Raw genomic sequence first — 17919 nt, forward strand, 5'->3', positions numbered from 1 at the left:
TACTTTTTTATCACATTGTAAAGAAAAAAATCTTCCCCTTAAGTCATATATTATAAATAGTTTTGAAGAAGAGCATACAGTGTTCATCGATAAGTAAATAAACACAGCTAGAGTGATAGGGTTAAAATGACTCTTGTGTGTCTATTTTTACCTGTGGCTGTTGTAAGGGATGCTCCTCCTGCTAGGCGATCTAGAAGCACACATTAGAATGGTACTACACTATTGTGTGATTCAGCAAAAGCTCTTCTTTTAAAAAGCATTGGCGCGCATCATCGTGATTCATGCCCACACACTCATATTTATACTACGTTTTGGTCTGCCTCACCATCGGTTCAACTTTAGGTTTGCAGCTTTCCACTTCAGTCTAATACGTGGGGATACTGCACTGGTTTGTTAACCGCTCATTCTAGCACAAATACATTTGAATATTCCCTCATTAAGACGTTGATCAAACGTTATATCATTGTGGTCCCTGAGTGATACATTTTACAGCAACAATCCCCTTACTTACACAGGTATCTTGCACAGCAGTTGTCTTCCTTTGTTTGTTTTGTGTTTTTCCAATTGGTAGTTTGGCACTGGCATAGAGCGGCCCAGGGGTGAGGAGTTCGACCTGGAATTATTGGGTTGCCAGTTTCAACCCAGGCTTCATGTCAGTCGTGTCCTTGGGTAATACGTCATTGTCCTTGTCTGCTTGTGGTGGTCAAAAGGACCAGTGGGGTCTGTGTTCCCCAGGGCAGCTGTAGCTACAGTGTAGCTTATCACCTTGTTGTGTACGCGAATGGTTTTGGAGTCTCTGACGAACCATTGGTTTATGCTTGACGCATTCACTTTCCGCGCGGTGAAGCGGCTCGCGGATGGAACGCGCTTCACAACTCACAGCGTTTATGGTTCGTGCGGCTCGTTTCTGCAGTGAGCCAATATTCTCCCTAACTGTAGGGGGCAGCATGGAGCTCTACGGTATGCACCCAACACTACACCATAGTAGAAGTAGAAATGACTGTTTACAACATGGCATTTCAGCATTTTTAACAGTGTTCTCGTCTTTTCCGACAGTGCGAGCTATTTCTCTCCAAGAATTATTAACAACATGTTGATCACGGTGATCTCTGAGAGCTGAATCATACAAATGTCTGTATTTACGAACCTCTGCCATACTAGTTCTTGCCGGTCCGCCATGTTTTTCCGCGTCCGTCCGTCCGCGTGGTTAGAAATTTTCCGAGGTGCGCGTTGCGGAAATTCGGGGCCGTGCGGAGGCGCGGTGGAGGGGCGTGGTTGTTAAAATGACGCAAAATGACGCAACTTTTCCGTGCGGAGCCGTGCGGACCTCGCGGACACGTCAAGCATAAACCAACCTTTAGACAAGTGCTATACAAATGGGCAATGATAAAAACTGAGCTGTTGATAAACCAAACGGGTTCAAATGAAGGCAACTGGACGTCTTTGGTTAGGGTTAGACGTTTTGCTTCTCCTCTGAGGAACTTGGCCAATTCTGACTGGAATATGGGAGGTTTCAAGCTTTTAAACGGTTGCTGTCTATTTGTTGCTCAATGAGCAGAAACTGCCCATGAATACCTCTCCTCCCTACTTCCTGTCGACGATGACAAAATGCATCAGCACGAGCTGTTGATGAGCACAGTCACAAAAACGTAAATTGCAGAATACAGCCGACCTTCATGAAGAGCACATGACGACACGTGGCTTAAAGACTTTTACAGATTTTAAACCTGTTTTGTTTGAAAAATCGAAATTCTACATTTCTTCTTTTCTTGATAAGTTACCTTCCAATGATTAAACCTCTACAGCACATCTGCTTTTGGGGAAACTTCTAACAAGCTTTTCTTTAAAAGCCTCATTCACAGAGAAACTGTAAATCTTGTTCTTTATTAAATAGAATTGGTCACTTTGAGTTGGATGTGTGTGCTAAAACCCTATTGGCCTTTGCACCTATGTCACCTAATCACGTGGGTCCACAATATTGGTTGGCAAGCATGTAAACAGTGAGCAACACAAGTACTAAAAAGGGGAAAAGTAGAGCCTGAAATTGTTTTGTTGTTGTTTGCAATCATTAGCATTCCTTTATCAGAAGGAATGCTATCAGCAGAAGTAGCACACCTAGGGGAGTTCATAGAGAGCGGCATTTATAAAAGTAAAGTGTTAACTAGCTGACAAACGTTAGCTGAAGTTCTCGCTGTTCGCCGAGTTGCCAACTTTGCCAAAATTCACCCCGCTTGATTTATAAAATTGTTACAAACAGCATTTCACTTTACACCAAAGCTGATTTTTAAAAATGGCCGGTATTTGATAAAGCGCTTTCTAGAGTCCTGGAACTCCCCCCCCCAAAAAAGCGCTCTACAACACAATCAGTCATTCACCCATTCACACACTGGTGGGGATGAGCTACGATGTAGCCACAGCTGCCCTGGGGCGCACTGACAGAGGCGAGGCTGCCGAGCACTGGCGCCAGCTCTGACCAAAACAAAAGGCCAGTTTTTGTTGCTCGTGGTGTCATTGGGTTCAGCTGCTACTATCACACCGAGATGAGACAAGATCTCTCTGAATGGCGTTGCTCATACTAAATAAATTGGTGTGAAATTCCTGATGTTGAAAACACTAAAATCTAAATGTCAGCATCTGTTTGATGAACTTAAAAAGAGGACAAAGGCAGTGATTAAGATAGACTCAATCTAATTCAGCTAATTCTAAATCCTAAAGATGATTACTGCACATAAATCAGCACATGAAGCTAAATAAACTACCTCCAAAGAGCAGATGGCACCTTTTTTTCTGCAGGTCTGTTACTGCTGCATGTTTCCTCACCTTGATTGGTTCTGTGCTGAAACAAATCTTCCTCGAGGGAGGCGGGTCTTCCTCCATATCCAGCCCAGCAATCTCCACACAGCTCGACTCAGGCTCATAGTGGTCATCGTCCTCATCCTCCTCCTCATCCTTCTGGCTTCCTCCAGAGTCATACCCCACAGCGCTGTAGGCACTGATATCCACAGAATCGCGGCCCGACTGGTCGTCCTTCAGAGTCCTGTCTGCTTCCTCCTCCCTAGCATCCTTCTCATCAGTCTTTGGAGAGCTGCTCTTCTCGGCAGCAGTCCCTCCATTCTCCACAGACACGTGGATGTCACCTTGCAGTGTTGTGCTGTTAGGTTCGTTGAACCCAGATTGACCCTCAGGTGTCCCTCCTGCTTTGGCCTCAACTCCAGCATCTGAAAAAGTCTTTCCTCTCTGTTCACTGGGCTCTCCTACATTACTTGAGAGATCAATGGTTCCGACAGATTGGTCAACGCTCTGGCTCCCATTAATGCTTTCAGATGGGGGAGTCACTCTTCCTCTAAGGCCTCGTGGAGGCAAATCTTGGCCCCTCTGATTGCTTATCTCGTCCTCTTGGTTGCCTGATACAAAGGCACTGACCCTTTTAGTGATTGCCTTTGAGTTCAACACCCCCACCTTGGCGCTGACCCCCCTGGAAGGGAGTGGTGGTGTAGAAGAGAGGCGATGGAGGTTGTTCCGGAGCTCAGCTGCTCGCTCAAACACGGCACTGAGCTGGCTGACCGTAGGGGACACAGCCTCGCTGGTGTCCAGGCTGTCCAGTGACTCTGTGCTGCCATTAAAGCGGGACACCATGTCTAACCTCCCATCAGGGAAGCCTGGGGCCTTCTCTGCCTTCAGGAGGACCCTGGTGGTGGCCAGCTTCTCCTGCTGCTGCTGCTGCTGCTGCTGCTGTTTCTCCTGCTGCTGCTGCTCAAAGATGCGCCGGGTCTCCTGCAGCTTGGAGTAGCTGGGGGAGGAGGCCCGCTGGTGGCCGTTCTCAGATTTGGGGTCGAACTTGCTGACTCGTTCAGACACGGTGGATCCGAGTTTCAGAAGCGCACTGTGGTCCACGTTCTCATTCAAGCTGCCGGCTCTGGGGAGGGACAGACGCACCGATTTGTCCGCGGTCTTCGTGCCTTCCTCTTCATCACCGTCGGCTGCGGATGTGGTCTGCATCTGCTGGAACATGTTTTTGATACGGTGCACATTGGAGCCGTACCTGCGCCCCCGGGGGCCATCCTGCAGGTCCCCGTTCGCAGCATTGTCTTTGACGGGCTTCAGGGCCTGCATCCCTGCCTCATACGCGTTCCGGTGCGGGGATGGGCTCCGGAGCGTGGAGCCAGAGCCGGTGCTCTTGGACGTGGATTCGGTCTTCATCATGATCAGTCAGGCGTCGCAACGGATGCTCAGCGACGGCATGTCTCCCTTTTCCCAACTCCCTCTGGCAAATCCGTGTCCCCGCGCAGCAGCAGATCCCAGTGAGGTGGCGCCCAGACCAGATTAGACCGAAGGAGGGTGAGAAACAACAGATCTCATCAAAGGCCTGCGTTGCATCCGCTGCAATTCTCAGAGAAAGTCAGCACGATTCATCTGTCATTAGCTCGTTTGCAGCAGTCCATGCAAACCCAACCTGGCTGGATTTCTGCGTTAGACGCAGAAATAATTGCAAATAAATTTTAGAACAGAGATGAGCGGCGGATTTACCGCAAACTGACGACAGATTGCTTACGTTTAATCCCTTTTTAGAGGCAGCATCATTTTGATCTCTTCATTCCGGGAGCTGCAGATTTCTGGTCCTCTGGTAGCGGCCGACGGCTGGCTGCTGCATGGAGGTGGGATCTCCTGGGTCATAGTGCGCGTCCGACATCCGCCTGTTTGCCAACCATGAGCAAACTCCAATCAGACATGTCTTTAGAAATACACTCAAAAAGTATTATTGCCCTAGTAAACACCAGCTAAACCATTCACATAAGATGTAACTAAATTTTATAAAACCTGTTATCAAAAATCGTTAAGCAAAAATCAAATAAGCTAAACAAAGAAGATCTTTTATACAGCACCTCAAGATAAAAATTAAGAAGCTCTACACAAAAAAAATATTAAGTATAAAAATATTTTTTATTATTAAAAATATGTTTAAAAGGAGAAAATAAAAAATGTAAGGAAAGGGAGAGAGAAAATGAATAGGAAAGAAGGAAATCAATGGATCCCAGGAAAGGAGGAATAAGAACATAATAAGGAGAGGGTGGTGATGAAGGTCATGCAAAAGCCAGCTTGAACAGGTGAGTTTTTAAAGTTTAGTTAAAGGCATGTAACTTTTTCATGTTTTTTAATAATTTTCTTGAGCCAGTTTGTGCAAAAGTGACCCTTTACATGGTTAATGAAATGTCACTCAGACCCCACTTCCCCACTGTGGCCAGAATACCACACTTGCAACTTCAGACTGGCAGGGTCACCTGTTGGACATACATATCTGGCACTGCACTCTGCTTCCAGCACGTTTCCTGCATGTTTTGGATCATGAACTCAGCTGATTTGTTGATGAATCACTCCTCTAGACACTAATGAAGGCTGGGGAGACATTTCAGCTGTTAGATTAAGGTGTTAAACAAACGCACAGCTTGGAGATATGTTCCGCTTTTGGTTTTATTAAACAGACACCAAGGAGTGCTAAAAGCAAGCCAGAATTGCCAAGTGTGTTTGTTTATTTGTTTAGTAGGAGAGGACAATGCATAATGACTTTGTGTAAATGCGCCGGATTGGCTTTTTTCTATGAGTAGTCCTCATACATTTAAGACAGCATACATTTTACACAACAGCAATAAAAACAACTTTAAACCATACAGTTTAGGACTTCACTAGGGGGCCACAAATCCCCAGTGTGTCATATGCCCTTAATTTGGGCTGAAGAATAAAAAAAGGAAACTGCATGTACCCAAAAAATAATAAGAAGATTATTGGCACTAATAATCACCAATTAATATTTCTATCTAAGATATAACTACAGTTTATAAAATCACAACTCTTGTTTATTAAAACAGTTAAACACACGTCAAATAAATATAAGAAGGTTGTATTAAAAGTGGATCATTAATTGACTTAATTCAAAAAATTGCATGAAATTTTTACATGAAGTCTACTTTTTTGGCTGACCCTTTTATCAGTGTACCACCCTATAAATAGATGCCATATCATTGTTTCTGTGAATGAAAAACAGCTTCTAACACATTCATTTACAGCTTATTGTCTCAAATAAAATCCAGTGACCATTTTTTATTTACTACTTTTGATTAACTGGGATAGCCCTTTTGAATTGGGTTTATGGGAAAGTTTATGTTTGTCATTGAGTAGTGCTCTGCATATTTGTTGTGAATCTCTCTGGGTAGAACTGCATGAACCAGTATTGCACCATTTAATAAATTGTCTGAGTTACTATCAGTTCAGTTTTTTTGCTATAAGCATTGGTGGCCATTTTGAATTAGATGGAATTTACTTCAACATTTAAATATGAAACAAAATGAACTTGTGCAATTGAGTGAGCACTCGTGCATGTATTCCGTATTGCTCTTAACTATATCCATGACAACAATTTGCTTGATATTTCTAAAACAACTTTATGAAAAGCCATTTTCTAAAGTCAGCTGGCTGCAGTGGCCATCTTGAATTGGATTTCATTCAAAAGTTTATCAGTTGTAGAAATCCAACAATACAAAGCAATAACAATTTTGTTAACATGACTAAAAGATGAACACACACGCACACAAGCAAAAACATTATTCTGAGCCTTTTGACTGCAGGTTATAACTAGGCTTGAAACATATAATAAATGCTAAAAGGTGAAACTAACATGCACCCTTTAGCATTAGGACCCAGCAGGAATTTCACTAAGTCAGATCTCTTTGGCCAATAACAGGACTGCTGTTCGTTTGCAGACCACATTGTTGCTTCCTGCATTCTGCATCTGGGTTTACAGACATGTTGAGTATTATCACTGACAATAGGGGGAAAATCCTTCTGATTATTTATTTGGTCTTGAACCTGCTGCTCACACATTCTTGGTTACCATGTCAATGCACCGATTAATATTTTTAAAATAAGGGGTTTTGATAGAAAATAAGAGTGTATTTGAATGTTGACTCAGCTGATTTTCTTTTAATCATTTGACTGTAATCAGTAAAGGGGAAAGTGAGGACGGAAGGACAAGGCTGCAGGCTGAGCAGCAGTCGTAAGAAACAGTGCCACATGACAGTGTTTCTGGTGCTTGACTGTAGGTGTGGTTTCTAAATGAATATTTTGAAAGTAAGGTTTTTTGATGTAATTCAAAATTATTCTTATCCTATAAACAAAATGTGAACATAAATAACAGTCCACAGCAAATGCAGAACTCATGGTCCAAATGATTGACCTTAAACTAAACAAAGTCAAAAGCGTGCATTCCTTGAAGTAATGCACATCACCTGTCATATTTCATGCCAAACATTATGTTGAGAAATGATCAAGTTGGTCAAAGCATGAAAAAAGGCTTTAGGCACACAGATGTGATCGATCCCCCCCCCCCCAACCCCCCAACCCCCCACCCCCACCCCACACACACACACACACACACACCATAACACATAATTGTAGCTCAATTTATGTGAAGTGAACTGAGCTGTAGCCACTGTGGTGTTTTCTATGGTCACTTGGCTGTGAAGGCCATCATTAATAAGATTAAACTGTTGCAGATGTTACTGATATCAAATTATTTTATGAACATCTTTTCTGTCATGGCTGGTGAGTACAGATGAACAAAAAGTTGACACTGGCAGGAGAAAGAATGACAAGACCAGAGGACATCTAGTGGCAAAGACTGGTAACGCAGACAAGAGAAGTAATGCAAAACAACTTAAATAAGAGCTCAAACCCTGTGGAAATAACACAAAGCCAAGAACCAAACCCAGGTGACAGAAAGATGATAGAGAACAGGACCGAAGCAGAGCTACAAACACATTACCCATTCTAATTATTATTACAATTATCACCCCATTGCAAAAACATAACACAGCAGACCAATACTTAGACAGTTCTCTGCTTACAGACACAAGCAGACAGACAGACCCTCTTCCAGGTGTTGTAAACAGTTAAAAATAGTGCTGGTGTGTTTTAGTGCGACCAAGCCCCACTCCAGTTGCTTCTGTCAGTCACAGACCCAAACAAGATGGCAGGCTTCGGAAGCTGGATCTTTTTTTCCACAGGCAAGTTTAAAGCTGAAGCTATTCCCCAGCGGGCCTTCTGGGTTTACTCTAACATTATCTCAGATATTAGCTTAGAAGGTGACCCAGGCTGGTTAGATTACAGCATGAAGTAGGGTGTGTTGTTCCGTGTCCACGGTGTCTAGTGTCTGATGGATTTTAAAACACAAACTTACATTTTTTCTGTACGTCTTGCCCTCTGCCCAGTTGTTGCAGCTAGTTTGTTTGGGGCCAGTGCAGAGATCAAAGTTACCATTCCTGTGGGAAGACTCTTTACTTACGAGCTGATGAGGGAAACGTTCCAGAATGACTTCGAACCTTTGTTGAAACTCTACAGTAAGACTGATCAATGTACTTCATACAAAGGAAAAAATGTAAATTCAATAATTTTGTGTTTTTCTCTGTTTTATTTTTTAAGCTGGGCAATTGTACGACGATCCCATGATTTTTAAATGCAACAAGCAGGGTTTCCCTGACCTCCCAGAGTGGCTGCGCTTAGTCCAAAGACACCCCTTGGATAATGGCTTCCTGTATGGCATGCCAACATCTCCAGGAAAAACTACAATTGAGGTCTGAGTTTGTTTTTATGCCAGCATTGACAAAGAGAAATATTTGGCTTGGCAGGCATCAAAATGTACTGTCTAATCTGTAGAAACTAAAGGTTTGGACTCGTCAGCTATTTTAGCCAATGTTAGAAACAGGGAAAATATCTTTGAAGTAAACACGTAAAAACTGTGAAATGCGTCTGTAGTTTCAAACAGATTATAAAAATACCTGGAAAACATGAGGTGCTTTTTGCTTGAATATTAAAGCCTCGTCTGTCTTATTATGTAAATGCCAAGCATTCCTTGGAGGAATGCCACAGTTTTAAACTGACATCATCTTTTGTTGATGACAGCTGTGGCGTATGTGTTAAATTTCAATGTTATGATCAATGTCTGTCAAACTGACAGAGAGCTGTAGGCACTGATGTTTGTGGCAGCCATCTTGAATTTGGTTGACTCCAAAAATGAATGACTAGTTTTAAACAAAATTGTGCTGTTATCTGGTATTAAAAGCGTGGTAAATGACTTTAGCACATCCGATTTGAATCAGCGTCTTTAAAACTAAGTTGTAGCCATTTTCGTATTTGCCAATTTTGATCAGCTCTGGTGGCCATCTTGAATCAGGTGGATACTGTTATTACTATTGTGAGTTTCATTCAAATCCCTCCCATCGCTCATGATTGGTTGGGTTGAGGTGTTAGGTGCTCACCCTGTAACCTGAGGGTTGCAGGTTCAAGCCCCATTCAATCGGTCACTGTCGTTGTGCCCTTTGGCAAGATCCTTCACCCTCCTTACCTGCTGGTGGTGGTTGGAGGAACTGGTGGTGCCTGAGCACGTCAACCTCACCTCTTTTAGTGTTCCCCAGGGCAGTTGTGGCTACATTGTAGCTCATCACCACCTGTGTGTGGGTAAGAAGTGAATGACTGGCTGTGTTGTAAAGCATCATGGGGGACTATAGAACCCTAAGATGTTATGTTAATACTAATGTTTTGCTAACAAGCACACCAGTACACACATAAAAGATCATTTAATTTTCAGTCACTTTTTGGCAGTAAGTGATGATAAACTAAACCCCGTGTTCTCACATAAAAACCAAGTTCAGCAACTTTTAAGTATGCTGGTGATGGTTCTCAGTCATCCAGATCATGGTAATCCAAAGAGGTTCAAGTGGTTTCTTGAAGACGTTTTGCTTCTTATCCGAGGAGCTTTGTCTTTTCTGACTGGAATATGGAGAGTTGCTTATTGAGCTGAAACTACCCGAATACCCCTCCTCCCTACACCAAGGAGTCACTTTTGTCATTAGCCTCTATTGTGTTAGAATGGTTGTTTTGATTAGATGCAGAAGGGTGTGACCTAGACTTAAACTCTTTTGGAGATAGGTTCAGAGCTGGAAATGTGAACCCTGAGGCCTCCTCATTTGACTTAGATAGCTTTCTTTGCTCCTCTCTCAAACCATCTATCTTCTCTGTCCAGAATGTGTACTTTGCCATCTTCAAAAGTGTGGCCCTTGTCCTTCAGGTGCAAGTGGACAGCAGAGTCTTTATCTAAAGAGGTGGCTTTCCTGTGTTGTGCCATGCGCTTGTGTAATTGTTGTTTAGTTTCCCCAATGTGAAGATCTGGACAGTCCTCACTGCATCGGACTGCATAAACAACGCCACTGAGCTTCTGTTTGGGTGTTTTGTCTTTTGGATGGACCAGTTTCTGTCTGAGGGTGTTGTTGGGTTTAACGTTTATCAGGATGTTGTGTTTGGAGAAGATTCTTCTCAGCTTTTCTGAGACTCCTGCCTTTAAACAGATACTGTGCTATTTATATTTTGCTCAGAACAAAAGTGTATAGTTTTGCTGTCGTAAGCTGGCAATTGAGAAAAAAGCTCTGAAAGGTGTGCAAATCTTCTGCCTTTTTCTTATTAATTCATAGACAAATCCCCAGAAGAACAAATTTAAATTTAACAGAAAAGTCTACAAATGTAAAGAGAAGTTCTCATGAAACACACCAGGAAGATCAGGCATGTTATGTAAAAATAAAAAAGTAGGTAATGAGAGATTTTATTTTAAAGTGTTTCATAGTCTAAGCTAAATTTAATTTTAATGACACAATTAAATACGTAATCATACGTGTAATATCACAAAATTTACAAATTGCTGTAAGGGGGGTGGGTTATTTTGGTATTTTGTTTTTGTTTGTATGTAAACATTTGGAAAACTTAAACAACAAAAACTGTACATGAATACAAATATACCTTTGTGTCTGGCAGATCTATGCAATCAACAAACGCAGTTATGACACAGCCAGACATACTCTTGTGATCAAAGCTGTTGCAGGTATAATTGTTTGACACAATTATGAACAATGAAGGCAATAATACAAAACAATAATAAATCTAGTCATGTTCCTTACAGAGAAGATGCTGCCCTACCAGGCAGAGTTCTTCATCCCACTGAGGGAGGTTGAAAAGGTGCTGCCCTCTAGTGTTCAGGATGAGATAAAGCAAGATTTGCAGAAGTTGTGGAGCACAAATGCCCTGGAAATTGTCAACATCACTAACGCCCTCGATCGTGGGGGCAGAGTTCCCCTCCCACTTGCAGGGCACTTTGAGGGGTAAGCAGAGCAGTTCGAGCCACATTAAGTTCTAAGTGTGTGTTTATTTAAAACTCTGATATGTATCAGTGTGTATGTGAAGGTGGGGTCGGAGAGGTATTTCTCAAAGTGTCTGCAAAGGGTCTTGACAGTGGAGCACCAAAAGCAGTGTAAAGCAGAGGCCAAGGTTAAAGTGCCTGGAGGATGCAGCTTCTGCAACATTCCCAGCAACTGCATCACCTGGTGCAAGACAGCACTGGTGAGCCCAAAAAGAAACAGAAAAGGGTGCCAACAGGGTTTGTCCGCAGTTTCCATGGTGGCCCCACAGGGATTTGCTCATGCATGAGTCGTACCATCTGGGCCCCTCTGAAAACCCATGTGAGGCCTGATAAACTTCATGTGGGCAAAAAACTATGTGGACAAACCTCTGTGGGGCCATCATGGAAATCATGGACAAACCCTGTTGGCACCCGTATGGTTGGCCCATATCCATTTGGGGCCCACCTTTGCATGCTGTCTGTGTCCTTCATGTTAATTTAATTGTTGCTTTGTTTGTTTGTTTTTCCAAATGTTTAAAAGTAGTTAATTGAGAAATGTACTACTGGAATCTTTTAAACAAATTTTTTTGCTGACTTGAGAACCTTGAAAGCACCGAATTAAATTGTTTTTATTAGCCGACACATTTCTATATTCTTGCAGTCATAACCAGAGGTCTGCTCTTGGGTTTGTGTCTTCATAAGTAGTCGTATTGCACTTCCATGTTCGTGCCTCTTAGGTAGAATAATCAGATGCAGCTCTTTGACATCCCTGCTGTCTCTCCATGCAGTTCGACCTGACCAAGAAGGAACCAGCACCACCTGCTCCTACAGTGGGTTCTGGGATATTAGAGGCTGGTGAAGGCTTCGACCCACCAGAGTCTCCCCCCAGCAGAGACTTCTTCCCAGACTACATCGTGACAGTAATCGTGCCCCTGATCCTCACCATCGTTCTGTGCCTGCTGCTGGTGTACATCATGTTTGGAAGGCGTGAAGGAGTGTATGTATCTTTATGAATGTGCCATAATGTGATGGTCTTCTGATTTGAGAAGAGTCCTACAAAGAAATAATGATGTAATATTTGAAGATTTTTGTTCATCTGATAAATTACCATATTGTTTTGTTTTATTATTATTATTATTTATTTATTTATTTTTGCTTTTTAGTGCAAAACGGAATGCAAGAACAAACAAGTGAGTAAAATGGAATGTTTTCCTGATGCTTCTTGACACTTTGACTAAACTAGCATTTGGATTAAGATTCTGTATCATAACACTTGTCCCTATTTATGTTTTCACCTTTTTTTTGTTTATTTTCATCCTCGTATGTATGTGTGTGTGTGTGTGTGGGGGGGGGGGGGGGTTGAAATAATACAAATGTCAATAGACTAAACTTAAATTGTGGTTGTAGTTCTAACCAAAAGCATGAAAAGCGCAACTGAATTTGTAAAATGTATATGTCAATAATCCAAACACTAAACCAGTCAAATTTAACTGCCTAATTAATAAAATAACTGACACTAAGTTTGATTTGAGCCACTTTTGTTGTAATTTCTTCAACATTTAAAAATTTTTGGCTGACTTTTGACCATTTCCAACTCTGATGCTTTTTTCCAAAATAAGATTGGTATCTGTTTATGTCAATATCAGAAATAAAGAGTTAGACTATACAGAGTATTTAGGTCCTACTGACAAGCAAATCAACTGAAATAGTTTCTTTTAAACATATCCATCATACTGTATTGTCGTCCTATTATTGGCTTTTCTTTTGTAACTCACTATATTTTGTTTCTGACGTTTTTAAATTCAATTCAATTCAAGTTTATTTATATAGTGCCAAATCACGACTAGAGTCATCTCAAGGCACTTCACATAATAAAACATTCCAATACAGGTCAGTTCATTGAGCCAATCGGAAAAAAAAAAGTTTCCTATATATAAGGAACCCAGCAAATTGCATCAAGTCACTGACTCGTGTCAGTGACTTTACAGCAATCCTCATACTAAGCAAGCATATAGTGACAGTGGAGAGGAAAACTCCCTTTTAACAGGAAGAAACCTCCAGAGGATCCTGGCTCAGTGTAAGCAGCCATCCACCACGACTCACTGGGGATCGAGAAGACAGAGCAGACACACACACACACACACACACACACACACACACACACACACACACACACACACACACACACACACACACACACGCACACGCACACGCACACGCACACACACACAGAGTAATGTGTCTACAGTTATATTGTGATTTCTTAATAAATATTCTATTTGGTGAGAGATAAACTTTATTGTATTTATCCTAGTGAATCTATAATTAAACGGGTAAACTAGTAGTAGCACATCCAATGTAAAAGAAAGTAAAATGTTATTATCAGGAGAGGGAGAATGTTTAAGTGGTTAGCAACAGTGTTCAAGCCGATGGCCCCCTCCATGAGGGCACCACAGCTCAGCAGAACATAAATGTAGCTTCTTCTAGGGAGAAAAATACTTAGAGAAAAAATAAAGTTAACAGCTGAAATTGCAGGAAATAATACAGTTAAAGAGCAAATTGTAGAAGAAAGTAGTCGAGTGTGGAAAGTGGTCAGTGTATCCTCCAGCAGTCTAAGCCTATAGCAGCATAACTACAGAGATAGCTCTGGATAACCTAGCCTTTTAGATGGAGACATGTTGGAAGCAGGGCAAGAGAGAGCTGTCTTTACCGACTGTACACTCCACCTCCCTCTACTCCCCCACTTGTCCAGATCTAGGCTAACATCAGATTAAATAAATATAACAATCAGAAAGTAGCTCATATTCATCATATTCTCTCAGAGTTATATAGAAATAATTGTATTTGACTATTTACATCAGAATAGCCTTCAGAAACACACTTTTATTGCATTTATTTAACTTAGATTGCTGCCATATCAAAAATACTCTGAAATCTAAAATGCACAATGTTTTTCCTGAATTCCAGAAGTAAACATCCCATAGATCTCTCATTCACAATTTTATTTCCAAAAATCAAGGATCTGTCCATTTTCCTTCCTTTTTGATGGTTGATTCTCATAACTAGCACCTGCAGATGGATTTTAAATCAGTCAGTCTCAGTTGTCTCTGCAGTGGAACTGATAAAACGGTTCACTAACACTAAATGTGATGCTCTGTGCTGCAGCATCCAGCTGTACCACCACCACACCATTCACGGGAACGCCGAGGAGCTGAGGAGCATGGCTGCCAACCGCAGTGCCTCCCCACCCCTGTCCACGCTGCCTATGTTCAACAGCCGTACAGGAGAGAGGGCCTCGCCGCTGCAGTCTGACAGCATCCCTCTGATCATGGCCCAGCAGTAAGAACACACCATTAATGTTCTGCTGACATGTTTTTGGGTTACAGAGTTAATCATGTGGCTGTTTGTTTTGTTCTTTATTTACAATTATATGTAAAGGAAAACTACTGCCCTCTTTTGTTGTTTGTTGTTTTGTTCAACATTCTCCCTTCCAGGATGTGGTGAGTGGTATTTTATTTGTCAGATATCAGAAAGGGGCTGTCTCAAGTTTCTCATAATTTAGCCACTCGCTTACATCTGAGGCAGGTGAATTTAGCCTTTTATACAGTATTTCAATGAGCAAATGTCCACAGCTCTAAAACATATTTGTTACTAAAATGTAAAAAAAAAACATTTGGAGTAGACGACAAACTAAAATTAATAATCAGTAGGAAATAAATATCCTTGGCCAAATGTTTGATTGTGTTTTTCTCTGTTCACTAAAAATGAAGAAACATTAAATATCTAAGATGAATAAATAATAGATATAACCTTCCTGTCCCTAGCCCCACCCCTGGCCACACCCCCAACCTTGCCTATCTAAACTCCCAAAATATGTCCACACCCTAATTTTTTAAAGGTGTTGCTGATTGCAAAAAAAACTTTTTATATATAGTTTTTATTTTAGTTTGAATGTAACTAGTCACTCAGTTTTTCATGAAGTGAACATGAAAATAGTCTGCTACACCTATCTCCTGCAAGAGATGGTGAAACTGTAGGATTAAAAAATCTTTACAGATCTTTGTCACACCGTCACCCATCTTGACTCAGACGAGGAAGTCTGTTGTTGGTTTAGCCGCTACTGTAACTGCTACTGTAGACACTAATGAAGGCTGGGGAGACATTTCAGCAGTTATAAGGTGCTAACCACAGAGACTTAATAACGAACACTAGGGGGTGCTAAAAGCAAGCAAAACTGCCAAGTGTGCCTTTAAATTGACTAAGCCTTATGGCATAACCCCGCGCCAATAACCATTTTCAATTAAAGCTTCTTAACATAAACATGTAGCTTCAACTTGATATCAGTTTTCTGTCATTGGACAGTTAGGTGAGAAATACAGTGTCTTCTTTGACAAAAAGGAAAACATTGCATTTATGGACTTGGCAATATAATTTGAAACAATGCAGTGAATATGTAGTATTTAAAAGAAAAATGAAAACAATTAATATTTAAAAAATTTTGAGTTTTCAAGACAGATGTGTAAACAGTGAATATATGTCCATTTTTTATCATTGCCATCAACTCAACAAACAAACACAATAAATAATAACTTTCCCCGATTAATAACGTATAGATTATGGTATGTGTTACTGGTCTCAGTTGTGCCCATTAAATTGTCAGCTGCTCTGTGTGGTTTAATGTTTTTTGTGTCTTCTTGGAGCAAATCCTTTATTTATTTCTTATCTTTCCTCAGGGATCCTTACAGCGACACCCTGCCCAGGTAAACCTGGCTTCTCCATTACTGATGACTCGGATCATTCTCATCAACTCTGTATTTACAGGAAGTGAACAACAATGGATAAAATGGTTTTGATGCATTAATCATTTTGTTACATTATTGGCCTTAGTTTTGCAGTGGGGTGTTATATTTTATCGTTCTTCTGACTAAGCTGAAATAAAATGCAGTTCATGAATTTGTTTTTATTTGATGATGTTCATCACTTTTTTCTACAATTTTTTAATTTGATCTCAACCAAGGCTTAATGCTGTTTCTCTTTTGCACAGTGGGAAACATGTTTCTGCCATATTTACTCTTATTGTAAAAAATATTTTTTACGCCTTATTCCCAGGTAGATGTATGGGTCACAAACATAACTTATATTTCATGATAAATAACATCTCAATAGCATCAATGGCGATATTTTATCACATGCTGTGCCTATCTCGGCTCTGAAGGTGTAAAATAGCATAATGCTGGACATTTAAACATTTCACTGTCTGTGAAACTGTAGATACTCAGATTGCGGCTGAAAAATTAAGACACGTGTGAGGTAATCCTCAAATATCTTGATTGTTTGAAGGAGTAAAGAAAAAAACACAAAGTGTGGCCAGGTGCATTATAGAAGAATATGTATATATATATATATATATATATATATATATATATATATATATATATATATATATATATATATATATATATATACATATAAATGATGTTTTCTGCCACAGTAAATTTAAATCCACTAACTTCTCTTGCATCTTCTCACAAGTCGTCTGAAATCCTGGATGGTTAGATTGTAGCTCAGAGTTCTTCAATGGAATTAATGTTGAATTATTTAAGAATCACTTCATTCCGTTTATTTTTAATAAAACTTGGTTACAAATCAAAAGTTAATGTTTTTTCTTCTTCGTTGTTTCCTGGTTTATGTTGTTGCACAAAATTCCCACAAGAGGTCACTCGTGTTTTGTCATTAGACTTTAACAGAGTGATCACCAGAGCTGGTTACAGCAAGATGGTCTCATGTTCTGATCCCAGTTGCCTTTAGACATCTCTGTGCAAAAGTAGTGTCTTCACCTGATTGCTGGGAGACTCTTCAGTCCCTCTGAGATCCTGGACAAGATTAGGTGGGTACAAAAAGTGTCCTCTCCTGAGAAAAATAAAAACGAACTGAATTCTCATGCAGGATCCCTTACCTGTCATTGAACATCTTGAATCAGTCTTGCATGAATAAAATGATAAAATAATCTAGAATCGTAACGATGGGCCTCGTTTTCACTGCTGCTTAACACAACTGTATTCAAAGCAACTGTTTTGCAAACTTATGAACATTTATTGTTGCCAACAGCCTTGCTGCCTAAGTGACACACACACACACACACATTTCCAGCCGGTGAAACCCAAAACAGTTGTCAAACAGATCAGTGAAAACTCTGCCACTGAGTAGACCACTTCACATGCTTTATTTCAGCACCCAAAATAATTAAAAACATCTTGATTTATTATACATGTACAAAATAAGTACAGAATCTCTCTTTTAAACCATGAAAGTTGGTCTGCTTCAATTTTTTTTTTGTATTTTAAGAAACATTTAGCGAAAAGACAACAACAAACAACATAAACAACTGGGAGATGTGTGCTTCTTTTTTCTGTTGGGAGTTTTCCAAAAGGGGCAAAAGGGTCAACAATGAACATGTGGGCTTCTGGAGTAGGGCGCTTGTATCTACAAAGACACGATGGTATGCATTACATCTGCAGCAATCACCTTTTATCAGAACCATCACTTGAGAAGAAAACAATTGCACTGCATAGACATCACGACAATGAGTCAATTTAGTAGCACCAAAGTTCTGCAGGCATGAGAGGCATGAATTACAGCATGAGAGGGTTGACCATCAAATACTGATAACTGGACCTCATTGAATTGGAAATAGCACCTTTAAA

General features: G+C 40.7%; 2 protein-coding genes across 4 annotated transcripts in view; one reads left to right on the forward strand and one right to left on the reverse strand.

Moving 5' to 3' along the window:
* LOC107387682 (neurabin-2) overlaps positions 1 to 4658 on the reverse strand; it is a 30014-nt gene extending 25356 nt beyond the window's left edge. Inside the window, exons 1-2 of one of the 2 annotated variants that reach the window (XM_015962794.3) lie at positions 4553 to 4658; positions 2821 to 4264 (exon numbers count right to left, since the gene is read on the reverse strand). In XM_015962794.3, coding sequence (XP_015818280.3) covers positions 2821 to 4203 — 1383 coding nt within the window. In that variant the 5' untranslated portion in view covers positions 4204 to 4264; positions 4553 to 4658. Of the gene's footprint in view, positions 1 to 2820; positions 4421 to 4552 lie in introns of those variants that run through there. The other variant, XM_015962795.3, reaches the window with a different exon arrangement.
* Positions 4659 to 7958: 3300 nt separating this feature from the next.
* sgca (sarcoglycan, alpha) lies at positions 7959 to 16168 on the forward strand. 2 transcript variants are annotated; one of them, XM_070545724.1, is made up of 10 exons: positions 7959 to 8057; positions 8262 to 8390; positions 8473 to 8624; positions 10855 to 10921; positions 10985 to 11198; positions 11268 to 11436; positions 12004 to 12212; positions 12379 to 12405; positions 14381 to 14554; positions 15949 to 16168. In XM_070545724.1, exons 1-10 carry the CDS (start codon positions 8021 to 8023, stop codon positions 15977 to 15979), a joined length of 1209 nt encoding a protein of 402 aa, XP_070401825.1. In that variant the 5' UTR covers positions 7959 to 8020; the 3' UTR covers positions 15980 to 16168. The 2 variants fall into 2 exon arrangements, with proteins under 2 accessions (XP_070401825.1, XP_015818277.3); XM_015962791.3 differs by having other exon boundaries at positions 11000 to 11198.
* The last annotated feature ends 1751 nt before the right edge of the window (positions 16169 to 17919 follow it).

This window comes from Nothobranchius furzeri, chromosome 16 (assembly GCF_043380555.1).
Source record: "Nothobranchius furzeri strain GRZ-AD chromosome 16, NfurGRZ-RIMD1, whole genome shotgun sequence".
NCBI lineage: Eukaryota > Metazoa > Chordata > Actinopteri > Cyprinodontiformes > Nothobranchiidae > Nothobranchius > Nothobranchius furzeri.

Excerpts from the sequence above, each read along its gene's own strand:
- sgca (XM_070545724.1), top strand. The coding sequence starts at position 8,021 with ATGGCAGGCTTCGGAAGCTGGATCTTTTTTTCCACAG. Across the intron at positions 12,213-12,378 it reads TTTGGAAGGCGTGAAGGAGT|TGCAAAACGGAATGCAAGAA; the intron begins GTATGTATCTTT and ends TTTGCTTTTTAG. Across the intron at positions 12,406-14,380 it reads CGGAATGCAAGAACAAACAA|CATCCAGCTGTACCACCACC; the intron begins GTGAGTAAAATG and ends TCTGTGCTGCAG.